Below are 19,114 nucleotides of genomic sequence, written 5' to 3'. Positions count from 1 at the left end.
TTCTGCGTGATGTTTCTTAGCAATATCGTCCAGAGGTGTGAGATCAACTTTTTTCCTCAATTAGGGCCTAAAGTCTTGGCTCTAGTCTTCTGTCACAGACTATGGAAATCTTCAAAATTTTACTGTCCCTATTAAACACTGCTGAGATCCTTGCTTTTTAACGAGATACATAATTACCCTTCTAATTTCTCCTCCTTTGATTTAGTCAATAATTTACCTCTGTCAAACTGCTTAGCCCGTTTTCCTACATTAAAAGGTCAATATAACTGTAAGTTAGTGATTTCATGTTTAGAATGGATCAGCAGCCAGGCAATGTCTTTCAATTTAAAAAAAGCTTGCATTAATTCCATTTTCAATCTCTTGTTAATTCCATTTTCAATAATATATTTTTTGAAAGTTTATATTGTGACCATTTCAATGTGCCAGTTATGAATAGAGGCCATTTCAATGTTTCTTTAATTATATTCAGAATTCTTTTCAAATACTCATTGTACTATTATATAACATAGCCAATATTTTTCTGTACAAATTCAAAATATCTATGCGTGTTTTTCACTACTGACCCACAAATTTATTTTAGTGGTTAAAATTAGAACATGCTTTGCTTTTTTTATGACAGGTACTCTGATCGACTATTATGGAAAGCATACATTGGACTTCATTCCCAAAGTTTTTCGGAAAGCTTTGTAGAAACACGACTGATTAAACGGATGCTTATTCATGAGCAATTTAATAATTTCACAATGGACTATGATATAGCCTTGCTTGAACTTTCAGACCCTGTAGTGTACAATAATTACATTCAACCAGTGTGTCTTCCATCAGCATTACATGTGTTTCCTGCAAATCGAAAATGTTATATTACTGGTTGGGGTTTACTGCAAGAAGAAGGTAAGTTTAGTTATAATTAAAGCTATTTCCAACAATATTTTCATTGGATTAAAATGCCTTTTTGTTAACAAATGTATTACAAGCTGAAAGGAATTAGGGAATCGATTGCAAAAACAGAAATCGCTAGAAAAGCTCAGCCAATCTGGCAGCATTTAAGGAGAGAAGTCCAAGTTTACATTTCAGGTCAAGTGACCCTTTCTTAGAACCAGTTCTGAGGAAGGGTCACTTGGCCCAAAACATTGACTCTGATTTCTCTCCACAGATGCTGTCAGATCTGCAGAGCTTGTCTAACAATTTCTGTTTTTCTTTCTAATTTGCATTATTTGCAGTTCTTTCAGTTTTTATCACGAGTCAATCGGTTTTGTTAATTATCCAGTACAACTTGAAAAATCACATGAAGAACAGAAAGTGATTAACTGCAAGCACATTAAATGCCACACACACACACATACACAAATACTCACAGTGTCATTCCTGATAATGGATTTATTTTTTCAGGCCAAATACTATTTAACTAACTTGATTGAGGTTTTTGATGGGGTAATTGAGAGCATTGATGTGGGTAATGCCTTTAATGTTGTGTAGATAGACTTCCAAAAAAAAGAATGAACTGCACTTAGCATATGCAAATGAAAATATTGGAGAGGCTGCACAAAAGGTTTATGAGAATAGTTATAGGGATGAGGACTTCAGCTACTTGGATAGAATGAAGTAGCTGGGGCTTTTAGACAATAGAAGATTGAGATGAAATTTGATTGAGGTGTTTAAAATTCTGAGCGATTTGGACAGATGGTGTGCATTTGTTTCCCCCAGTGGAAAGGTCAAAAAATAGAAGATACAAATGAAAAGAATGAGAGGAAGTATGAGAAAAATAGTTTCAGAAGCAGGTCTTTAGATTTTGGAATCCATTACCTGAGAGTGGTGGAGACAGATTGAATTATAGTTTTCAAAATAGAATTAGATAAATATCCTTGGAAAAGACAGTGCAATGAGTCTATCAAAATTACTCTCACAGCGAGTAAGGAAATAATGTGGCAAATGATCTCCATGTGATTTTTAATCGTTCTATGTTTACCCAGCTATTGGATTTACTATACACTGTATTTTGTGCTCAAAGGAATTATCTCCTCCTTGTAGAGCAATGGGACAGTAGCTGTAATTTGAAGAAGCATGTGGGCTTGGGTGTGGAAGGTATGGCAAAAATGAGAGAATATCAGGAAGGCAGTTGCAGTTCATTGACTTCAGCATTTAATTTCTGTGGACAACCTAGACTTGAAACAACAGAAGAGAATGTTCCCTTGTTTACCAGGCATTGCACACTCTGTGTAATTATAGCCTTTATAGCAAACCAAGCTGGGAATGGTCCCCAGCTTTCGACATTTTCCCATTTTGCCAAACAGTGTCTTCAAGCAACTGCCTCCAGGTACTTCACTTTTTTTTTGAAGAGTTTCCTAAATATACTACAACATTGAAGACTGCCCTGATGATTCCAGTCTTCTAGACATGCCAGGCCAAATTTCCCAGAATCTTTAAATTGCTTTGGTATGCTTCTGTTTGATAAGAGACTGTTTTCCTCTAACATCCAGCTGTGGTAGTTCACAAGGCCAAGAATCTCTTCTCTCTGCTGACCGCACAATTTGCCATCTGTCAGTGAAATCCATTGATTTATAAGGAAGCTTGTAATTTCACCTGAAAAACGGCAGTTTTGCATCCATCCCAAAACATCCCGGCCTGCATACAGTCAACTATTTTAACCTTAGAAATAAATCAACAGATGACTGTATCACTTTTTATTCCAATACTTTCCACATCTTTTTGGGGCTTTTGGAGACTCTGAGCCTACCTGTTTAGAACTCAGAGACTTGCGTCATTGTCTCCAGCTGCAAACACTTTACACTGTTTCCCCAGTAGCTCACTCACCTCCCTTTGACCTCTAACTTACCAAGGCCTATTGTTAACCAGGCCGACAGCAGGCCACAGGAATCCCTTTGCTTTGCTTTAAGTTAAGGACACAATTCCAAAACATAGCAATCTTGTAAACCTCATAATTGCAACAAGAAAACCACTGTGGAACTTTCGTTAGGCTTCCCTGCATGATGTGAAGCGACTCCACTTCAAGGTGTCTCTGAGTTAATACTAGGACCAGTCTCTTCTATGTGGTATCTAATAATTGGATTTTGTTAAAGCATTCCATAAATACGTGAAAAAAAACCAAAATCTTAATTTTTAAAAATATTGGAACCAACAATTCAGGATTGCCTGAAACATCGCCTCGTTCTTGATGAATACTAATTTTTCTTTAGAATTTTTATCATTCGTCCATGTGATGAGGGCATTACTGGCTAGGTTAGTTTTTATTGCCCATGCCTAATAGCCTAGAGGCCAGTTGAAAGTCATTGCTGACGGTCTGGAAGCACATGTACGCCAAGTCAGGTAAGGATGACACTTTCTTTCACTGAAGGATGTTAGTGAACCTGATGAGTGTTTCCTGATCATCGACAGTGATTTCATGGTCATTAAAGTATTAAGTCCAAATTTTTTATTGAATCCAAATTCCTCTGTCCGCCACAGTTAGATTTGAACCTGGGTTCCCAAAATATTACTTGGCAATCTGTGATAGTATCACTATCCATTGCCTCCCTTATAAACATTGGGAATTGTTTATGACCATGGTAACATCAGGACTAGCTTCTGTCACATGTTTACATTGGTTATAAACACCACCTCTTCCAAATCTGCAACATTCTGGACATTGGCACTGCCTCAGCTGCATTGGGTCCTGCTTAAGCAATACCCTGATTTTAATTTTTAACCCTTTTCAAATTCTCGCATGATCTCACCTATTCCTATAAAATTCTTTGGCTCCCCAAAACCTTCAAAATACTTACATATATCTAATTCTGTTTTTTTCAGCATTCTCAATTTTAATTGTTCAGTTGTTGGTCGGTGTGTGTTCAGCTGCTTAGACCTTAAGCTCTGGAATCCCATCCAGAGATCTTTCCACCAGTCTACCATATGTTCCTTCCTCAAGTAATTTCTTAAAAAAAAAGATTTCCATTTATAAGTTGTTTTCCATGACCACTGGATTTCTCACGTCCTCTTCAGCAAACGAAATATGTTTGAAGTGTACTCACTGTTGAAATGTAAGAAACGAGAAAGCCAAACTGTGCAGTTTCCCAGCAGTGTGATACTAACCAGCTTCTGTGTCTCTGTTTGGTGTAAGGGATGAATATTGAACAGGACTCTTGGAATAATTCTTCTGCAAAAATAGTCATGGGAGCTTTTACATCCACATGAGTAGGAACATGGGACCTCGGATTAATAGTTCATTGGAAAGATAGCATCTCCAACAGTACGACATCAGACCATTACTCTTGATTTTTGTGCTTAAGACTTACAGTAGGATTCAGCTCAGATCCTTGTGATTCAGAGGCAAAGGTGCCATCATTGAACCATAGCTGACACCTGTCTCTGAAATTCTATCTCATTTACCAAGTTTTTATCTATCTGCCTTAAATCACTCTATTCATTGGACATGGAATTTTGTTTGTAACCCTCAAGTGAAAAGCCTTTAGACATTTTCTTGAATCAAAGTTGCTAAATAGAAACAAGCTATCATTTTTTTTGTTTCAGAAGAAAGACTTCATGTTACTGTAAAGAAATATCTGGTGAATCGTTCTGCGTCATTACAGTTGAAAGAAATTTAGATTTTTCACAGTAAAGCAAGATAGAACTATTGATATATTTGAGAAATAAACATCCACGTATTGCACAATGTTTCAGTGAAATATATACATTTATGGGGTGTGGCAGAAGCTCTTTAAATGAAGTCTTCTAATCTCAAAACTATTTGCAACCTTTTTCTTAACAAAATGCTTATGGTTCAATTCATCACGTATCCAAATGTAGCGCACACAGTATATATCCATGAGGATAGTCATGGTTTTATATTTTATTGAAAAGTAAGCTGCTCAATCAAGTTTTGTCACAGTCTAGTGCTGAGGAACAAGAGATTCATATGAATATTATTTGTTAATATTATATGCATCTGTTCTGCTTATCAACAGACAATATGGAGCCATAGAGCAGAGTTCTGATCTGAACAACCAATGCAATTTTTTTACAATAGTGCTAAATTTTAAAACATTTCTCGACTAAACAGGAAATACTTCTTGTTTCACAGGTCGTCTTCCATTGGTCCTTCAAAAGGGTGAAGTAAGAATCATTAATCAAACAACATGCAATAACTTTATAGGAAACATTGTGTCATCACGAATGCTTTGTGCGGGATATCTTACTGGACAAGTAGATGCCTGTGAAGTATGAAAATTTATATTTATATTGAATCTGATCTTAGCTCAGTTGACAACAATAGTTTTCATAGATTTGTGGTGCTGTGATATTGATCGCCAAAGTTTTTTTATGTTCGGAAAATACAATCAGTATTATACCAGTAGCAGAGATGGTAAGAACTGCCGATACTGGAGTCAGTGATAACACAGTGTGGAGCTGGAGGAACACAGCAGGCCAGGCAGCATCTGAGGAGCAGGAAAGCTAATGTTTTGGGTCAGGACCCTTCTTCAGAAATAGGGGAGGGGGAAGGGAGCTGGGAAATAGAGGAGGGGTGGGGCTGGGTAAAATAGGTGTGATGGTGACAGGTGAGTGCAGTGGTGGGGATTGGTCAGTGAGGTGGGAGGAGCGAATAGGTGGGAGAAAAGATGGACGGGTTGTGTCAGGTCAAGGAGGCAGGGATGAGAGGGAGGGTTGATCACAGGATAAGGCTGGGGTTGGGGAGATTTTGAAACTAGTAAAGTCCACTTTGAGACTGTTGGGTTGTAGGCTCATGAGGAATATGAGATGCTGCTCCTCCAGTTTCCGGGTGGTGTCATTGTGACACTGGAGGAAGCCCAGGATGGACATGACATCCTGGGAGGGGGAGTTGAATTGGTTTGTGACTGGAAGGTGTTGTCATTTGTTGCGAGCAGAGTGCAGGTGCTCTACAAAGCAGTCTCTGAGCCTCCACTTGGTTTCACCGATGTAGAGGAGGCCACAGATGCAGAACACCACATTAGCGGATGTGTAGGTGAACCTCTGTCTGATGTGGAAGGTTTTTTTTGGTCCTTGGATGGAGGTGAGGGGGCTGGCACAGAGGCAGGTGTAGCACTTCCTGCGTTTGCAGGGAAAGGTGCCGGGGTGGTGTGGTTGGTGGGGAGTGTGGAGTGTATGAGGACCCACAGACAGGGCAGACCCTATGGAAGGCAGATAGGGGTGGGGTCAGATCGCAGGTTGCAGAGAATTATACATTGCATCCAAAGGTTAGTGGGGTGATACATATGGCCAAGGGGGATTCTGTCTTTGTTTCTGTTGTGGGGAGGGGATGTGAGGACAGAGATGCAGGAAACACAGGAGATATATGGTATGTATAGAAACCCCCTGCTTTGCCAATTGTGAAAAGCTGACCTAGGTACTGTTGAGGATCTGCAACCTGCTTCTGTTGCTCAAGGCTGAGGAAAGATGGGTCAAATGAGCATTTAATAGTAATAACTTGAATATTACTGTAGAAAGTCACTTCATCAAATATTTTTGTCTTGCACTCATCAGGACAATTTCCAAAATACCAAAGTCAGGGGAAACCACCGCTGCCTGAAAGGAGAGTGCTGATTTGTTATGAAATGGGCTCTAATTGGTGGACACCTATTTTAACTCAGCAGAATACTTGGCAATAATTCTCTGTTTAATTTCTCAGGACAATGCCTTGATCAATCAGAGTCAATCTGCTTAGTTGAAAATTTAAACAAAGTTAAATTTCAGATATCATGAACTGGTGTATTCTCCATGGAGGAGGGCTTCTACCAATCTGCTTGCCAACCAATCAGCACTCTCATCTTAAAACAGTATGAAAGTTTTTACCCTTTATTTTGGCATTCTGGTGATTTGCATTAATGAGTATATGAGACAAAAATATGAGTCAAAATCATTAATAAAAATATGTCTTCTTTCAGCAGTTCAAAAGTCGGATAGTTATCCCTCCCCCTGCTTATGGTCTAGGGGTTTCCTGCTGGGAAGGACAAAATTTCCTTATCTGGAAATATCTGTTCATGCACAAAGAATAGTTCATTGGAAGGGACACTGTTATATTGTTATTTATGAATAGGAGTCAACTTTATTTATATCAGCTACACTACACACTACTTATGAATTTGTTTCTACAAAAATCTATCATCGAAAGGTTCTGAAAGAATTAATATTGGAGTTGTATTAGCTCCACCCAAACTGAAGGTGGCTCGTAGTCTTTCGTTGGAAAAACAATCAGTCTTGCATGAAGTCCCAATAGAGACAGTCATAATATACCTGGCTCCTGATGGTTGTAATTATGTGCAGCTAGTAAATGTTAACTGTACTTATTGCTATCATACAAGAAACTCAACCTTGCAATGGTATGAAAATTCCTCTTTTTATTAAGACTGTATAGTGGTCTATACCTAACCAATGATAATTAGTTGAGCTCTTAGACTCAGCATACAATGGAGGATTATTGACTAAAAACAACCCTGGCCATAAACCACCAGTGGTTGATAACTGCAACGTACAAAATGATAACATTGCTGATGAATGAAAATAAAACTAAAGTGACACTTCTAAAACATTTTTTTTCCTGAATATCTGGATACTGATAAACACAAATCAGTCAAGAAAGACTTGTTAACATTTTAGCCTTGCTGATCCATCCTGATTGCTGAGAATATTGAATGAAAAACTATTAACAGAATCAAAAATCATTTTTACTGTCATTTCTTTATTGATGAAATTTACTTTTTAAACAGTCTAGAAACCATATAAAGGAGAAGATCTATGTTTTAGAAAGCATACTTGAATAATCATCACAAAGGAATGCTAAACTTTGGTTTGATAAATATATTGGTGATACTGTTCATGTTTTCTGCAGGGTGATTCTGGAGGACCATTGGCTTGTGAGGAACCATCAGGAAAGTGGTTTCTTGCAGGAATTGTGAGCTGGGGTCAAGGATGTGGTCGATATGGGCACCCTGGAGTTTACACGCGAATTACAAAGTTTCAAGACTGGATTCAGAGAAACATGGGAATCAACAGCAATTGATCAAAATTGTTACATGCTGAAAACAAATTTTAATTTAATTCAAGTAGTGGTTCCTGCTGTAATACTCACGTTGCTCCACCAGTGAAGTACCCAAATGTTTAATTATAATTCTACCTTCTACATTACTTACTTGGCTCTAAAGAATTTTAGTTATCGTGACTTGATTTCAAGTTAAACATGGCCATTATTGCTCCTTTTTATTGCTCCACAATGATAGCCCACTGAATGTCATAGTGTCATTGAGACATTGTGGTACAGAATGAGCACAATTAATGTATTGAGCATGTGTGGTACTCCTTAAAACAACTGACTAATTCTCACTTCCTTGCTTTATCTCTGCAGCCCTGAAACTTAACATCTGCCATGTGCCTATTCAGTTTCTATTTGAAATTATTGAATGTCTCAGCTTCCACCCCACCATAGGCCATCAGTTCCTGGTCGTTATCATTTGCTGTGTGAAAAACAGGTTCTTTCTCAATACACACCACTACATCTCTTGTCAAAACCTTCAATCTGTGTTCTCTAGACCTCGTACATTCAGTTAATGGAACTCTCTACCTTACCTAAATCTGTTATTAATCCCCACAAATCACCTGTCAATCTCCTTTCTACCAGGAAAACATATGCAACTCCTCAAACTTGTGTTGATATTCCTTCATCCCTGGTGATCTTCTGGGAAATCTCCTGTGCATTTCCTCAAGGACCTATATACTCTTCTTAAAGTTTGAAGAAAATATTTCTTCCAAAATGTACCATCTTATGTTATTCTGTATTAAATTCTATCTGCTACTTGTTACTTCCATTCTGGAAATCCTGTTGCAGTCAGTGGTCTCATTCTCACTGTTCGCCATACTTCCAAGTTCAGTATTATCAGAAAATTTTGAAATTTTATTCTGAAATCCTATATCCAGATCGTTCATGAATAATCAGAAAAGCGAACTTTTAAATATCTAACCCAGCGGTTTTTAAAATTTGTGCCATGACAAATTTTCAAGTCCTTACTTCCAAACGCCTCCTAAACCTCAAATGATATTTATCACTGCACGTGCAGAAGAGAAAGGAAAACCATTTGATTATGCAGTCTGTGTGCCTTGATACTGAAAAGATTGGGAGTCACTGGTCTGACATGACACTATTCTGTGAGCCTCAATTTCATTTCGTCAAAAATGTTTTTAAAATCCATGCACCAACATCCATTGCATTCCCTTCATTACCATTCTCTGTTACATCATCAAAAAATTTAATTGGATTTGTCATATATGATACCCCTTTCGTAAATCCATGCTTGCTCTCCTTAATCAGCGTGAATCTCTCCAAGGTTGCCTGTTGTTCTTTTCCCTGAGTATTGTATCTAAATTTTTTACCATTACTGATATTAAACTGGACTGACCTGTAATTAGTTGCAGTGACATTGCATCCTTTCTTGAATAAGAGTGCCACATCTTCTAATCCGTAATACTCTGGCACCTCCACCACATAAACGGAAGATTAGAGATTTTAGCATGCGTTTCTGCCATCTCCTCTTCCTCCACCTTAGCAAACAGTGTTGTTAGACACCCAGACCAGGCAAGTTAACTACTCAAAACATAGCCAGCCTTTGCAGCTTTCCTGCCTAACAATTTTCACCCTGTCTATTACATCTATCATCTCCACATTTACTAATTTTATTAACATCTTCTTCCTTAGTAAGTATCAATACAAAATTAAATGTTGAATATTCTAGTCCTACCTATACTTTCAGGAATATATCACTGTCCTTGTCCCTAATAGGGCACACTCTATGTCTTAATATCTGCTTTTTATTGATATCCTGATGGAAGACTTTGAGATCTTTTTATGATAATTGCTGTGTTTTCTCTCAACTATTTGCCAGTCTTACTTTCTTCTTCACTCACCTCTCAACTTCTTGTGTTTGGTCTAATTCCCACTTGAAGAGTTCACCCACATGCATCAAATAATCGCCCATTATCATGTTACCATTTTTATGGTCAGTCATTGGTTTCTTTCTGCTCTGGCTAATTCCCCTCTCATCCTATTGAGGTCAGTCATCTTCTAGGTTAGATGTTATACTTTCGATTGTTCCATTTTACTTTTCCATTACTAACCTATATTTGTGATATTATAAGTACTCCTATCCTAGTGCTTCCCCACAGATACTTAGCCCACTTCATTTCCTGGCACCAAATCCAGCAGTGTCTTCTTTCCAATTGGACACAACTGATAAGAAAGTTCTTTCGAATAAATTTCAGAAACTCTTCCATCTCTTACATTTACTCTAACATAATGCTAGTCAATATTATATAAGTTGAAGATCCCAGTATCACTGCACTGTACTTCTGGCATGTCTCTAATTTCTCTATTGATCTGGTGCTTTATCTCTCTCTCTAGTTGCAGTCCCTGTAGCCTACTTGTTTCTCATCTGTAACAAAATTGGTTTTGTCTTTATCCACTGAAGGCCATCCTGTCTTTCAAATGCTACACATATTTCCTATTAAGTCTGCTAGCCCATGCCCTGTTTTCCCTTCTCTATGTTTAATCCCTTTTATTGTAAATATTAAGCATACAGTTCTCGCCACATTTAAGCCAGTTTTCCATTATTGTCACAACATCATATTCCCATATGGCTATTTGTGTTTTTTCCTCACTAACCTTCTTCGCCACATTTGTGTTTTTTCCATACATGCATTGTAAACCTCTCTTTCTATTGTCCTTAGTCTTACATTGTACAACTTTATTCTCAAATATTATCGAACACTCCCTCATGCTCCTTATTTCTCTTGCCCTTACCTTGATATGTTACGCCCATCTTCTGCCAATTTATCATAAACATCCACCCCAAACACACCTCCACTACTGAACCTTCCCAAGAGTCCTGTTGATGTCTGCCCCATTCCTTTTGAAAAAGATATCCCCTACACAGAACTGATAGCAGTGCTTCAAAAGCCTGAAGCCTTTCCTCCTCCAGTATGCCATAGACTTTGTGTTAATCTGCCTTATCCTCCTCTTTTTACTGTCTGCCTTATCCTCCTCTTTTTACTGTCGCTAGTATGTGGAATTACAAGTAATTCAAAGATTATTACTTTTTAGGTCCCACTTTTTAACCTACCCAGTGCCTGAAAAGCTGGCTGAATTACCTTGTTACCTGTCCTCCCTGTATCATTGGTACCAACATGCTTCACAAAGTCTGGTTTACTCTCTTCTCTTTCATGAATAATCTGCATGCCGTCTGTAGTATCTTTTACCTTGCCCCTAGGGAGGCAACGCGCAAAGCAAGACTCAGTGATGCTCACAGAAATACCTGTCTCTCTCCCCCCCAACAATGGAATCCCTTACAACAATTGTACTTCTGCACGATTGATGTTCCCTTCTGTGTCGTCCATTGCCCATTGGGTGCTGTGATCCCTCTGCACTCCTTCAAGATTTTGATGTTCCTTGCAGTCTCTAATGCTGAACACTGGTTTGCGAATAGCAAGCAAACCCGAAATTCTTAACCTTCCAGATGGTTGTTCATCTTCTATCCTGATATCTCACTGCCTGAGGCATGACCACATTCTGGAACATAAATCTAGGATACAAGACAATGCTTCTTGAAGCGCTGCCATAGCAGCAAGGAAAGAATCAAACTATTTTGAGATTTTAAAAATATGTTTGTTGTGTAGTGTGGATGCGTACTTTCCAGCCACTCTTTAAAATCTGTGCTGCATTACAAACCTGGTTGAGAAAGTCAATAACAGCTTCAGTAATGAAGTTATCAGTCCAAAAGTAGTGTTTACCCTTTGGGTTTCAGGTAGACAGCAGCTATTCACTAATTATATTACACTACTTAAATGAAGCTTGAAATTTTCTTTCCTGCATGTAAACCTTTTCTCTTTGGAGCTTATAACGTCCAATGCCAACATCTTGTTTTATTCAAATTAATTCTAGAAAGTTGCAAAACATTCTTACGTGATACAAGTTCCCCTTTAGAACTTTTTTTTACGCCTAGCTTGAACTCATCCCAGATGAACAGTCTGTGATATGAAGTAGAAACGTGCCAGAATCTAGATGATCGCTTGTACTATTTCGTTGTGAAATCTGGTTAGTCCCTGAGTCAAAAGTTAGACTATACCAAAAATAAGCCCAGTGCTAAAGGTACCATGTGAAAGCAAATTGAGGCATTTTCTGCAAGTAACTACATTGCAGAGGTCAGCTCAGCATCCACTTCCCAAACTAACTAACTATAATTATCTACAAATAAATGAGGTGAAAAGGTTTATGATGTTTCCTTTTAACACTAATAAAAATCTCAATATTAATGTGTTGATATAAAGTATCTTTAGTTTGGGTAATGTATGTGGACATCAAATAACATGAGAATAATTTAATTAATTAATATCGATTTTAATCCTAAAAACTACCAAACCGACCGCCACTACCTGGTGACATGTGATGAATTTTGAATTCGACCAAGTGTCCTGAGGAGTTAGGCACGATCCTAATTTAAAGTCTAAAAATCTGAACCCACTGATGTCATTCCATCTCTGACCTGCGTCAGCTTGTGAAACCCCTCCCTCCAATTTCCATTCCCAGTCACCAGTTACCTTATGCCAGCATTTGATCCCTGGTGATATCTAGAGTTTGTCAACTGACAGATATTAATTGTGTCAGATGGAAGGCAAATATGAAATGTCTAAAAATACCTCAAAGTTAAAATCGGAAAGGCCTTACTATAGGCTCTACATGATTCATCATTCCCCATCACCCAAAAATCTGTGCTGAAATCAATTCCATTGTATCATTATCATAGCCATTGATTATTCCCCTTATTGTTGAACTGGTTAGGTCTGCTCATTATTTAAACCCTTGTAGTATCCTCTTTGAATTGTAAACAGTCCTTACAAACGCTGGATTTTTGTCAGTTTTAAATATGAAATATATTAATGTAAGTATTTGTGTGTGATGACATTTCACAAAATTTACATACTGGGGGAGTTTCAGCCTAGTTTATTGCAAAACCTGTATGCAAAATCTGATTTTAGTCAGCATGATTGATTTTTGGGGCAAATTATATATTTGATTGGCAATGGCACAGTGGTGTAATCCACAAAATGATTTGCCTTACCTTACCAAGTTCCTATCTAGGTTTGGTTTTAATTACAGATATAATGAAAATGATCATCCTTTTAGGTTTTATTTAAAGTCATTATTAAGCATCTGTGTAATGGAATAGTAATAATCAAGAAGTCACATTGAAGTAATGTTTTCCATTATAACTTACGTCAGCATGGGAAAATGGGTATAGATTTGATAACAATTTAATGAAGGGAACATCCCTTTTAGATGGAATGTAATAATCAGGGAAAAATGTTTAACTACTGTACAGTGACAGGAAGCACAAAAACTTTTAAAAAACTTCAAACAATAAATTGAAGGTGATTTTCTATATGTTGATTTAAGAAATTTTGTTTCTTCAGAACAAAGATCATAAAAATTATGTTTGCGTAATAAAGTTCTTTTAAAGATCAACTCAAACCTGATCAATCCTATTTCAGATGTAAAAGATATTTTCATTCCTGTTAGTTATTATTCATCGACAATCAAATTCCTAAGTAGTTTTACTGTCTAACCATTGAAGATAAAGGGAGATAATCCAAGGAAATGAATGCAATTCAGAAATTTCTAGAGAATTTTAGCAACTACGCAGTAAAACGTGACAGCAATCACAAATTTCTGTGGCAAGGTTTTAATGTTCACTTGTCGTGATAAAGTGCTTCCCTTGGTCTAACAATTTGAGTCTGCTTATTAGACTGCTCCATGTGGCTTAAATATGCACAAACCAGTGTCATTGGGAGATTAACTGTTAAATAAGTTGTTAAGATCTGGACTACATTGCTTGAGACTGGTTAAATCATGACACTACTTAAGGAATTAAAACATTTTCTGAAAAGCAAAAAAAAATGTGCGGTGCTATCGGGAAAAGCTGGTTAAGTGAAACTAAGTGAATTGCATTGCAAGGGGCCAGTTTAGGCATGACAAGCTGAGTTGCCTCTTTCTGTGCTGTAACCATTTTATGGTTTGCAGATTAGCAACTGTTCATAAAATTTTTAACTTCCCACAAGGCAGAATGCAAATATCAAAGACAGAATAACTGCCAGGAAATGACATGCTTCCTTTTCTCGTGTATCTTTGGTATTTGATACTTATATTTGCCAACTAATCTCCAATAATGATTAATAATTTATGGAACTGTGTTCTTAAGTTGTAATATCCAGATTTACCACACTAATTCAGCATTGAATCAATTTTTAATGGATTATGTGCATCGATATTACAGATAAGACATAGCAACTTGCCTAATTTATCGTCCAGATTAATCTGACATTCTGAATCATTTATTAACAGTCACACCACTCTCCCCTACTAGAATATCTATTAAAAACATAATGGCAAGATTTTTAACCCTTCTTCAGTTGTGATGTGAGGGAATCAATTGAAAACCATGTAAAACCTGATTCCCATCATGTTGCAAATGATCCTACTTCCATTTTAACCAAGGTGGGCATCTTTAGTGTCCTGCACAGGAGGAGACAGGGTCCACCATTATAGCGTTTTTTTAATCAACCTGTCTGGAAAAGTTATGGCACACTTCTGTGGCTATCACATCTTCAGATGGGAATTACATGCAGACCATATGGCCCAAAGGTAAAGACACTGCAACATTTCATGAAAATCTCACCATTATGATATATTAGTGAAGATCTATATGTTTTTAATCAGCTTGCTAAGACAGAATATGACACATCTCCAGAGCCGTTGGACCTTGAACCTGGAGCTTCTAGCCCAGAGGTAGGGCAATATCACTGTGCCAGAGGGGCCCGGTTATTGTGTTATATGTTTACTGAAATCCTTAAAATCATTTTGAACTTAATGCTGGATAACTGGGTAGTCCACAGCTCAGGAAACCCAACATTAAAGGGAGGAGAGAGAAGCTGGATCTTGGAGGCAAGGATGTTTAATTGCATTGTTTGTGGGCCAGAAGGACTAGAGTGCTTTCCTGACTCCTATGTCATGTAAAACACTCTTGTTTATGATTTTGGAAGGTTTGGGGTTCAAGTTTTTCTCCGCGTAGTACAGACTTTCCACTGACCTAGAGTTGTCAGTCAGAAAGTCAGGGGTAACACATAATTCAGAATTTCTGACTCTGATATTATGGATAAGTTCTCTGAAGACCATCCTGATTGGATTCATCTTCAGTTTATTGGGCAGCCAGTCATTGATGGTCACAATAGCAAATATGCCAGGGATTTTGGGCACAGGAGGTCCGTTGGGAAGACAGGCTGTGAGAATAAGTAAGTGGGCACTGTTAACAGAGGTAGCTTGTCTGGAATTATTCAGAGTCTGAGGGTGTATGGGTTCAGAGACAAAGTGGTAGGGTCAGGTCTTGATGAGAAGGAATCAAGGCCATGTTGAGATGAAGAGGTGTATGGAAAGTTCAGTGGAAATCATACTTGACTTAAATGGATACTTCTCAAACCTTTCTTCATTGAGGATACAATTTTTCCCAGTGCTTGGGAAATAGCCAACCACTCTTAAAGCCCATAAATGAATATGAAATAAACACTGGAGCTATTACTTTGGTCATAACTGTTTCCCAATCAATGACTCTATCCAATCCTCTCTCTTTTCCTTTTTCTCTCTTCCCCTAGCAACTCTTGGGGCCTCAAAGTACTTGTAAACTTGGTGACATGTTTTACCCAAGACAAGATCAGAACCTCATATACCTGCCATCATAAAAACAACTTGTATCAATTTTGTTAATCTGGCCTGTCTTTGCCCTTTCCTTAACACATCTGCTAAAAACTTAATCCAACCTCTTTTTTATAGACTTTAAAAGTTCAGTGTATTCCTTGTCAGCCTCCCATCTTCTCACCTCCATAAACTTGAAGTTATTCGAAATCCTGCTGCCTATTTTTATTCGGGCTAAATTGCGTTCACCCATCAACGTTGTGTTCATTGAGCAACATTGGCTCCCACTTAAATTACACCTCAATTTGAAATTCTAATCTTTCTTCCCTAATCCCTGTGTAGTCCTTGTCATTCTTATCTGTACATCCTTAGCCTTACAGGACCCCATTGATGGTAAAGTTCTGGCTTTTATGCATTCCTGATTTTGATCACCTTACTGCGACAATTTCTTAGGCTTTTAGCTATGGATTTACATCTATAAACCTTGGAATTATGTCTCAGAATTCCACATCAGTGCCTTTTCTGACTTAATCTGCAATTGGGGAGGGTTAGATTTTTCCAATGCTAGGAGAAGAGTGTGGAGCCACTTCTTCTATTAAGTGAATCCTGGCCGTCACGGTTCCCACAATGATAATGTGAGTGTCATTAAACAAAATTGAAATAAACTAAAAAAAAGTCATCAGGACAAGAGAGGATGCTGGCTAGTGAATTTGTTCCATTTGTAAGCATTTCATAAACATATATGTTAAGTTTAGTTAATTCAATAAATACCCATGACACGGATCTTTAATCCTGTGGGATGTGCATCCTCTAAAGTGTGGGAACTTCAGGATGCTTTTCCAGTATCCTGGACAACTACATGTGCAGAAAAGTTTCTTCAGCTAGAGCAGTTTGAGTTCCTTGCTAGACCGCGAACAGTAGTTGACATCAATAGGTGAACAAGTAGATTGAACATTTCTGAATATGGTCACTCTGCAGCTTAAGGGTTCACAGTCAGGAAGGACAAGGCGGTTAGTACAGCAATCCTCTCAGTGTATCTCACTCTCCAACTAGTATCCAATCTAAATATGTAAATGTGGTTGTTCATCTGGTCAATGCCCCTGGATCCCAGCTCAAAGCAGTATGTTTGGCTGAGCTGTGTGGAGGTCAGAAGGAAGATTTGGAAATCAATAATGTTAGAAATAGACAGGCCATCTTGTGTTGTAGACATTAATTCAGGATGATGTGCTGCTTCACTGGTTTCTGGATCAGGATGTCACTGAGTAACTGCAGAGCACCGAGGAGTGATAGTGAACAGCCGTCAGTCATGGTATCAATCAACACCAATAACAGTGAGATAGAGGGATGAAAACCTGTCGGATGATTTTAGGGAGTTCGGAAGGAAAATAGCAAACAGGGCCTGGTACCAACCACCAGATTACTCACTGTGCCATAAAGTAGTGACTAAAGAAATCAAAGCTAAGTAAAAATAGATGCACAGTTGGATTAAGATTTCTGTGTTATTGGGACTGATTTTGAAAAAATGGAAATTGTACAGGCCAGATGGACTACACCTGAAGACAACCAGAACCAAATTCTTTGCGGGCAGTTTATCTGCGCTACCTGGGAAATCTTAAACTAAACTGCCTCAATGATATGAACCAACAATTAAAAAAAAGCACACAAACAGGTGTGGTAACAAATGTGTAATCAATATTTCTTATTTTGGAAGGAATCATAATAAATAAAAGTCAATATGTCTAAATTAGATTTATTATTCATGTATATGAATAGATTGAGTGTGGTAACTAAGGTTAGTAAGTGTAGATAAAATAGCAATGTGGATATATGATGAAGAAGTGATGGAGATTTAGGTCAGGAAATTGTCAATGCTCCTGGCTACAATATTTTGAGGAATGATAGGGAAAGATATGGGATGACAGAATTGATTAAGGATAATATCTGAGTACTGAAGAAAGTACTTGCCCCAGAGAGGTCAAGGACTGAACCAAAAAATGAAGAACAGAAAATACTGGAGAAACTCAGCAAGTCTTTAATAACTGTAGACAGAGAAATAGATGTAACCAGTTGAGATTGATATGTCTTCAGAGTTCTGAAGAAGTCAGATCAGACTCAACTTCGACTCTGCTTTCTCTCCACAGATGCTGCCAGCATTCTGAGTTTGTTCAACATTTGCTGTTTTCATTTTTCCAGTTTCCTTAGTATTTTGTTTTTATTAAGTGCAGAACCTAGTTGTTTGGAGCTGAGAAGCAATATTGGTACCGTTATATGACTTGTCACATTCTTTGTTTATTCTGTACTACTGAGGATTTCCAAAGAAATCAACTTGCAAAGAAATGTCTGCTGGGTGGAAAAACCAGTTATGATGGGGGTGATTTAAATATATATAGACTCTGATCATATTAATGTAAAGGACAGAGAAGATGAATAGTTTATGGAATGTGTTCAGAAGAATATTCTACATCAAAATTTCCAGATTAATGACAAAGGAGGCATTGGATCTGGATCTGGAAATATGTGTACAATGGATCAAAAGTCAGAGGGGAAACATAGGTTTGAAATTTCTTACCCAGGTAATGGTGAGACAGTTGGGAATTACCAGACAGACACTACAGGGTGACAGTTCCCTGCATGAAAGTCAAAGCAGATACTTGTCAACTCCAACTGATTGTCTGCTCCTTCAGGCCTCCATCTCAAACAGCAGTCACCAACACGTTCGAGCCAAAACAAAGTTGCTGGAAAAGCTGAGCAGGTCTGGGAGCATCTGTGAAGGAGAAAACAGAGTTAACATTTCGGGTTTGGTGACCTTTCTTCAGCAGCAACATCTTAGGATACATTCCACGAGCAGTGACCACCCAAATCCTAGTCCGGGGGGATTACATTGCGTGTGCACACACCTCACCACATCACCGATCTACGTACAATACAGTTCTCTATTTCACGACACACTTTGGAGCACACTAAAATCTTTCACTGTAATGTTGCAGTCAGGGCATTTTGCACACAGAGGCCAGAGTGAAACTCAGGGCTCCTTGCTGTATTAGAAGCCACCCATTGTGTACCTATTTGGATGCTCACAGCATTTCTGCTTGGCCTTGTCTTTATCTAATTTGCCGCCTCATTCAGAACTTAAAATGCTCATTATACTTCTGCCTAGCCTTGTTGCTTCAGCACATGCACAAATCCAGGCTGTATGATATGGGTTTCAGCAATGATCAAGCAACAGGGTAAAACATGTGGTTCCACACTGTGACACTTGTACCACATGCTAACAGCTTAAATAGCAAACACACCGTATGTGCTTTATAAGATCATAAAAGCTAGGAGCAGGAATAGGCAATTCAGCCCCTTGAACCTGGTCCACTATTTAATACAATCATG

At 38.0% G+C, this 19,114-nt stretch overlaps 1 protein-coding gene across 3 annotated transcripts in view; it reads left to right on the top strand.

The window, feature by feature from the left end:
* Positions 1–13,379, top strand: part of LOC125457270 (suppressor of tumorigenicity 14 protein-like) — a 132,729-nt gene extending 119,350 nt beyond the window's left edge. For 2 of the 3 annotated variants that reach the window (XM_048541259.2, XM_059650271.1), the window contains 3 exons: positions 620–891; positions 5,075–5,211; positions 7,838–13,379. In XM_048541259.2, coding sequence (XP_048397216.1) covers positions 620–891; positions 5,075–5,211; positions 7,838–8,008 — 580 coding nt within the window. In that variant the 3' untranslated portion in view covers positions 8,009–13,379. Of the gene's footprint in view, positions 1–619; positions 892–5,074; positions 5,212–7,837 lie in introns of those variants that run through there. The other variant, XM_048541260.2, reaches the window with a different exon arrangement.
* The last annotated feature ends 5,735 nt before the right edge of the window (positions 13,380–19,114 follow it).

The sequence above is a fragment of the Stegostoma tigrinum genome, chromosome 12 (assembly GCF_030684315.1).
Source record: "Stegostoma tigrinum isolate sSteTig4 chromosome 12, sSteTig4.hap1, whole genome shotgun sequence".
In the NCBI taxonomy this organism is placed as follows: Eukaryota; Metazoa; Chordata; class Chondrichthyes; order Orectolobiformes; family Stegostomatidae; genus Stegostoma; species Stegostoma tigrinum.
This window is presented reverse-complemented; position numbering and strand designations above follow the sequence as displayed.